Below are 8,237 nucleotides of genomic sequence, written 5' to 3'. Positions count from 1 at the left end.
TTTTCATTGTTATGCCATTGATACCCAATTATATCTCTCAATGGACTACAAAACTCAGAAAAAACTGTAAAGTGAAAAAGATAAAAAAGATAAAAATGTCGTGCTTGGCGACATGAATGAACAGCTTAGTTCATTACTAGTATCCATACTGTATCCAATGATATATGTAGCTACTCTGGATGGCATTATCTATTCAGAGATCTAGAGTACATTTCTTTACTAGTGATAAGGAATCTGGGACTTATCTACGATGAGGATATGCCCTTAAACTCCCACATAAAACACATTTTTTCACCTATGTAACATTGCAAAAATAAGGTCTATCTATCTCTCAAAATAATACAGAAAAATGTGCCCAAATTTGTTACTTCTAGGCTGGATTATTGTAACTCATTATTATCAGTCTGCTCTTACAAGTCTCTAAAGACTACGGTCCGGGGGGCAAACACCCTCTCTAAATATAAGAGTAGGCGTAAAACATTCCTTTTTGATGAAGCTTATAAGTAGGGGTAGCCCAAGCTTGATTTGGAGCCCATAGATATGCTGCTATAGGCTTAGACTGCCAGAAGACTTGATGCACTAAGCTCCTCTCTCTCTCTCTCTCTCTCTCTCTCTCTCTCTCTCTCTCTCTCTCTCTCTCTCTCTCTCTCTCTCTCTCTCTCTCTCTCTCTCTCTCTCTCTCTCTCTCTCTCTCTCTCTCTCTCTCTCTCTCTCTCTCTCTCTCTCTCTCTCATCATCAAAGTGCTTGGTTATGGAGGAATATTGGGGTCCTTTAAATCTTTAAAGAGTACAGTCTAGAGGAAAACTGCTCAATGTGAAAAGTACCTTGAGATGAGTTTGTTGTGATTTGGTGCTATATAATTGAATTAAATTGAAAAGAAATATCTAAAAATTAGAAAAAAGTGCTGAAGGCAAGATGACGTAAAAGACCAGAGTAAGGGCATGTTGTTCATTTTAAATTTAACAATGAAGGAATTCTGGTTGCAATGACTCCATAAAATTTACTTGGTAAGAACCACTAGCCTTCTCACTGCACATTTATGACTGACTGTACATTTGGATGACAATCAACTATTAAGCCATACTTAAAATTCTAATATTTAGCACATACTGTATGTACATACTCACTAAGGCCTTTGTGCAGTTTAATATAAGAAATCATCCTGAGTGCTATCTTTAAGTATATCCCTCTCAGTTCCAGAGTGGATGAATGTGATGTTAGATTTTCTGTGAACAACTTTTTGTGGCCTTTTTCCTCTCCAGTGTGAGTTATTGGTGCTTGACTAGGTGTTGACAAGCTCCTGAGCCATACTAAGCTGACACTGTCACATTGTAAGCAAACAGAAACTCCTGCTGAGCAATTTTGTGGGACTTTAGCTGACTGGTAGACATTTTACTCTCAGATGGTATAGCTGCATTTGGAATGGGCTTGCTACAAATCCTTATTGGGCATGAATTATGTCTGTGGCCTTAACAAAACCTGAACTTTCCATTAAATTGCACCTAACATCCCCATATCATTCAAAATGTTTGAATAACTAACTGCATCATTATTCCTCTCAAGTAAATCTGTTTCTGTAAACTGGGACCAAACTGCTGTACAACAGCAGTATCACTAAGCCAATTGAGCATTTAATAACTGAATAATTCTTTATGCTGAAACGATGGTTTTGAAGGACAGGATTTTATCCTCATTATTGTGTTTTTAGCCCTTTTCTCTAATTGCCTGTCTGACTGCATTTCAGCATGAGAATTAGGGATGGGAGACCAGGACTAAATGAGGAATTCCTGTTCTTCCTCTGTTCTCCTCCCATCATGACCTACTTTTCTTCCACAAGCTCATCATTCGTTTTCCCCAAGTCCCTCTTCCCAATTCCATCTTCCCCTATCCCTTTATAATTTCCTCCCATCCAGATGTTTTCTCTTCGACATCTTTTTTTCTCTGTTTCATTCATCTCTTTTCTTCACTCTGCCTACCTGTACTCTCTCCCAACCTCTTATATCTTGTCTTTACTTCTTTCCCTCGAGCTAGAAACTGTATTGCTTTCTAAAGAAACATGCTCTTTATTTTCTCAGTCCTCACAATCTGCTAATTCTAGCATATAATGTGGTTTGAAGAGACATACACAAAACAGTTCAGTAAAGTGTTAAATGTATGTGTAGGTGGATTTGGTGACTCTTGTCTTGACAGCAAGAATATTTTCAAAATACTTATCCTAGTGTTCTATTTATAGAATTGAAGTAGAAGCTGCAAGGTAGATTGTATCATCCAGTCAGCTGGAAACACATTAGAAGTCACTGCTTCGGCTACAATACCAACCAAACCAACACAGTTACTGTAAAAGATTGGCTTGTAGACTATAAAAAGAGTTATATAACATATAAATAGCATACAGTAGAGGTCTTCACAGATCCAATGCCATTCCAACCTGAACCTGATGTGAATAAATTGATTTTCAAAGACAAGAAGCAGAGAAAGCCAATCAGAATAGACCTGCAGCTAACAAACTGGACAAAATGTGAATGACCTGAACAGACTCAGACAAAACCAACACAGGTAACTGCAAGGTGCTCCTCCAATTAACCAAGGTGGAAAAGAACAGCAGTACATTTCATTTTCCCTGCTCCTCACACTCCATCTGTTTTTTTCTGACATAAAGGAGAATATATATGGCAGTGGCCAAGTGACTTTTGGTCTTCGAACTGTCATGAAACTTGATATGGGTTTTTCATGGTCCCTAGAATAATGTGATTTCTCCTGTTGTAAATATTAAATCACAAATAATTCATGTGGCACCTTCAGGTCAAAAGGCCTAGTTTTTGCTTCATACAGTATATCAAGAACAGATGTCTTTTCCATGAAATGTACTGCAACAACAACAATGAAAAATGCACTCACACACTCATGCAAACACACACACACACATATAGGCCAAAGTGTGAACTCGTCACACATTTAAAAATACTGTTGTTATTGTATTATCACAAATTATTAATAAATATTATATATTAATGAATAACACGTCATTATCACAAATTGCTAATTACATATACATATTTTAAAAGCCAACTTCAAGCATCCAAGCAGGACCTCACCTCAATCTCAATTGGAACAGTGTATGTGACATTGGATTTGAGCACACTATTTAAACTCATTCTTAATGTTAGTTAGGCAGAAGATGTAATCTTCATGAAACTAATTAATGTAGATATTTACTTTTTTTCCCAGGATTTTTTCTGAACATGATGATGCTTCCAATTGGATTTATTTTTTTGTATTATTTTTTGTTTTGATACAGCAGAACATGATTATATTTTTTCAGCATACATGGATGCTAGTGGGACTTGACCTTAAATCATGTTTTGATATGATAATTTAAACTTCAAACTAAATAAACAACTGCTGGGCAACACAATGGAGTAGACTGATGTTAAGTAGCCTTTGTGAAGAGATAGAAGCTACTACCATGTCTAACTTCTATCATCCTATCCATCCTATGGCGTATGTAGTCTAGTATACGAAGTTGATTGTGCAAATTAAATTGCTCACCAAATAAGGAAAATCCTCTCCTTCTACATTATTGAGGAGGTTCAGTTGTAAGATAGCTGTATTGTTTTAAGAAGTACAAATAGTTACTCAATGCTATTATTGCCCATCAGCTAAAGACCTCCATGGCTGCCAAATGGCTGCTGTGAGGTACGCTGTCTAAAATGCTTTCATTTTCTTGTTGTACTGCTGCTTCTCTCCACTCTGTCCTCCTGCTCCACCATCGCCTCCTCTTCAGTCACTAATCCCTACTTCTATTTAATAGTGTCTCCTCTTAGTAGCAATTAGGACCAGTTACATAATTTGGCTTATCAATCACGATCACAATCTGTTGTTGTTCAGAATTATTTTACCTAGTTTTTACCTCACAATACTTTGCATTTCCTCTGATCCACAAAGTAAAGCAGTAGTATACAGGTGGTATATATTATGATATATAATATTAGGTATAAGTTAAAGTTGTTTGACCACATCATTATTTGGGGACATGGGTTAGGGTTAGGCTGCTATCGTTGCTGTAATTGTAACTTGTAACTATAGCTGTAACCATACCTACAGTTTTGGTTGTTATAGTTCTTATGGCTGTGACAAAGCCATGGTAACCATGCTTTGAACCCACCATCTAGACAATATTGGGCCAGAAACATCTTAAACTAAATGTGAAAGATAAAGATTAATATTGTCTATTTTAATCTATGTGGTTAGATTTACTCTTGCAACAGACAGAAACTGTTTTTTATCCTGCCTGTAAAATGTATTAGTGGCCACCACCATAAAAACATCATTAGTCAGCCCCCTGGTCTGTCCACTGCTTTTCCTTCATGTGCCCCTGAACTGCCCCTTCTATTCTACCATCTATCCACTTGGCCAGACCACTCCCTTAGCCATACACGCTGCACTATTGTCCCTCAGTATTATACACTGTTATTAATACTGTCATTCAAATATATCACTCAATTCATATGTGCATTCATTTGCTGTTTCCTCTATCTCCCTGTTCCCCTGCATCATTTCTGCTCATATCAATCCCTGTTCCATCACTGCAGATTATTCACTGTGTGTTTAAAACCATGTTTCCACTCAGTGTGTGATTTATCCTGTCTTAAGGGAAGCTGGGCAGGTTAACGACTCTTTGTTTTTGCAGTCATATTTTGCTCCATGTCTATGTACCAACTGGGATGACTGGCATTCATTCGCAGGATAAAGAACAGTTATCCCCACTTCCCCTGCAGACGTCTCTTATCTTTCAAAGGAACCCCTAAAATAAATTCCTCCATCCTTCTTCTTCAGCTCCAGCTCCTTCACTCAAATTTTAATGACACTTCCTCTCTCTTTTCCTCTGTCCCCCCATTCTTGCGGTAGTATACCCCTCCCCCATCCATCCCACCCTCAGTCTTCTCTTTTCATCTTATCTTGTACCTATGTTTTTATACTGGCACAGCAGCAGGTTTTTGAAAGTCTTTTTGAATGTAGCGTTGCACAGGGCATAACAAGCTGGGTTGATAGTAGAGTTGACATAACACAGCCAGTAGCCAATCGCCCACACAGTGTCAGGGACACAAGAATGGCAGAACGTTGAGATCAATACCATGACGTTATATGGCGTCCATGTAATGATGAAAGCCAGCAAGATGGCAAAGATAGTCTTGGTCACCTATAAAGAGAGGAGAGACAGGAGAGAAGAGTGAAATGAACAAGAGAGACTAGAAGAAGAACAACTATCTCCTGATCTTTTCTATGGTGGCTGGAAGCACAGGCTGATTTTAAAAGTAACCATGCAACATCGATGTTACCCTGACAAAATACTGTTGGTGGCAATGATTGCGCATTATGACATTTTTGTTTTTGTTAATTTAACCCTGGTGCCGTCCTCCCATCTCTTTTGACTGTTCCTGCTTTCCTTCCTTCCTTCCTCCCTCTTTCTTTAATTTTTCCTTCGTTCTTCCCCTCCTTCCCTCTTTCTTTGCTCCCTCCTCCTTCCATACTTCCTTCCTTCTGTCCTTCTGTCCTTCTTTCCTTCCTTGCATCTATCCTTCTTTTCCTTCCTTCCTTCTCTCCTTACTTCCTTCCCCTTTTCCTCCCTCCCTCCTTCGTTCCTCTTTTCCTCCCTCTCCCCTTCCGTCCTTCCTTCCTTCCACCTTTCCTTCCTTCCTCCTTTCCTTCCTCCCTCCCTTCTCTCCTTACTGCCTTCCTCTTTTCCTCCTTCCCTCTTTACTTCCTCATTCCTTCCTTCCTTCCTTCCTTCCTTCCTTCCTTCCTTCCTTCCTTCCTCAGTCCGTCCTGGACTTCAGGACAACAGGAGGGTTAACTGTATTTTAAAGTTAAATTAAAATGGACTAACATGGAGTGCATGCCACATAATGGCAGCATCCCTGGTTTGATTCTGGCAGGGGAACTATGCTGCAGGTCATTCCCCTCTTTCTTACTGGCCTCACTGCCACCTACTATCAAATTAAAGGTAAAAATAAATCTTAAAAAAAAAAAGACTAACGTACAATAAATCAATTGACCAATTATTGATTTGCACCAAACTGCGCCATAGCAACGGTATGGCAGCAGCTACAGCACATGAAAACACATCAGATTTACTTTCATTCCATTCTCAGCATATTGAGATTGATATATATTAATAGGGTGTCCTGAAGTTGTATTTCGGAATGTCAGGGGCTTCATAGAGATAAACTAATGTATCTCTCACTCAGCCTCTCTCCCCTGTTTCACCTGTTGTTGTGGTTAAAAGGGATAAGAGGTGCTCATGTGATTGGTCATTACTGAAACTCACCTGGTAATTCTGTATTCCTCCTACTAATAATGCATTCAGTCTATCCTCCACATTGTGCCCGGTTGCTCCTGGCTGAGCCTAGAGTGCACCACTGCTGATCCAGTGTTGGGAAATTTGCCAAAAAGTGTTGGTCACATATGCTGTGCGCAAGGAATTGAGAGTTGGATCTATGCCTGTGCCCTATTTTGGGAAAATAGAGCCCATTATCTGTTCTGACTCTAGAATGCATTCAGCAAAACCTTCAGCACCACAGATAGCACCAGCATTAAGAAGTTCTAATGCACTCACTCATAAGTACTGCTTTTAGAAATGTGTAGAAATAGGAGTGTTTGGGAAGCACTCTTCTAAGATCAATGATAATCAGGCGAATAATGCTCTGCTTCATTAACATATAGAGGCAAGAGGAAAGCAACTGGAGGAATAGCAGAAATAGCCCAGTTTCACATGAGTTCCGAGTTCTGAGGCTGAACTGCACACAAAACAACACACAGGCGCACTCCCACAGCTGGGTTAGTGCTGGTACACAGGGATGGGCACAAATACATCAAAATGTATTTCCAAATAAAATACCAAATACCCACCTTAAAAATGTATCAAAATAAGCTAGAAAATACAGCATCCAAAAAATGTATCAAAATAAAATACTGCATTTTTGTATTTTCAAAATACTACAAAATACTTCTTTCCCCAAGGCAGTTTTTTTAAACAACCTTTCTAATGACCTTTTTCATTTATCCCTTCACTTGTACACTACCTGCAAAAACATCTGAAAGCAAGAGACTCCTCCCATAATCAGTCAACAGATTAGATATGCTGACCCCTCATGTTAGAGACAACCCACTATAAACCTCTGCCCTGAGAAATGTTCAGTAACTCAAGTAACCCTTCCTTAAGTATGCTTATTTACTCTCTTGGTGTAATAGATTGCCCACTATGAATCAATGACAATAACTCAAAGACAAACAATCCAAATTGATGATTTATTTAGAAATATAAACTAGGTAGCATTTTAACCTTTTCAGTTATTTAACACCATCACTACCAAACTTATGGTGAGTTTCATCACAGTTGAATCATTTTGTATACACCTGAAACTGGTGTGTGCACAACCTCAATGTCAATACTAGGGATGTCCGATATTATCGGCCCTCCGATATTATTGGCCGATATTTACTTAAAAATGTAATATCGGGAAGTATCGGTATTGGGTTTTTATAACCAATGTTTGTTGGCTTCAGCATTTCCGAGCCTGCATGACCATGGGACGTTTAACGGTGCACGCTTGATGACGTATAACAACAACCAAGCCCGGATCCCGGAGTAGCATCCAGCTGCAGCCCCAGAGCAGAAGCCCCTGACGTCACAAAAGCCTGGTGTGCCCCTGGCATGACGGAAGTGACGTAGAATACCGATTTTAGAATTTACGTTTTTTTGAGGATATAGTACCTTGCTGCAGTAAAGATCATAGACATATATATACGTATATATGTCTATAGTAAAGATGGCCGACAAGAGCACCGCCATATATCCAATCCTTGCCGGAAGTGTCAGGCGGAAGTTAATCGCCGCTTCGAGCGAAAACAAAAATAAAAGCCTAAAAAACTCCACATACGTTGTTTACACATAATTATATGAACTTTGTTGCAGTTACATGTTTATCGTAACGGTATAATTGACTCCACAAGTTTATAGGCTACTGTAAAACTCAGAAGTTAGTTAGAAGCCTACACTAATATTAACGTTTCATGGATTTAACTTTAATATCAACATCACATACATGCTATATTAAGCAATTATGTTGTTGTGTTCTCAGAGCTATTGCTACTCCAGGCCACCAGGTGGTATAGTTATTCTGGTTAGAGAGTAAGAGCTATAAAGCACTGTGGTGTCGTAATGTTGTTGTTAAAA

General features: G+C 38.9%; 1 protein-coding gene across 1 annotated transcript in view; it reads right to left on the bottom strand.

Annotated features, from left to right (window-relative positions):
• Positions 1 to 4,955: 4,955 nt before the first annotated feature.
• LOC128354053 (muscarinic acetylcholine receptor M4-like) overlaps positions 4,956 to 8,237 on the bottom strand; it is a 50,952-nt gene continuing 47,670 nt past the window's right edge. The window contains exon 7 of the mRNA XM_053314295.1: positions 4,956 to 5,201. Coding sequence (XP_053170270.1) covers positions 4,956 to 5,201 — 246 coding nt within the window. The remainder of the gene's footprint in view (positions 5,202 to 8,237) is intronic.

This window comes from Scomber japonicus, chromosome 24 (assembly GCF_027409825.1).
Source record: "Scomber japonicus isolate fScoJap1 chromosome 24, fScoJap1.pri, whole genome shotgun sequence".
NCBI classification, from domain to species: Eukaryota; Metazoa; Chordata; class Actinopteri; order Scombriformes; family Scombridae; genus Scomber; species Scomber japonicus.
Note: the sequence above shows the minus strand (reverse complement) of the source record. Positions and strands in the feature narration are given on the sequence as shown.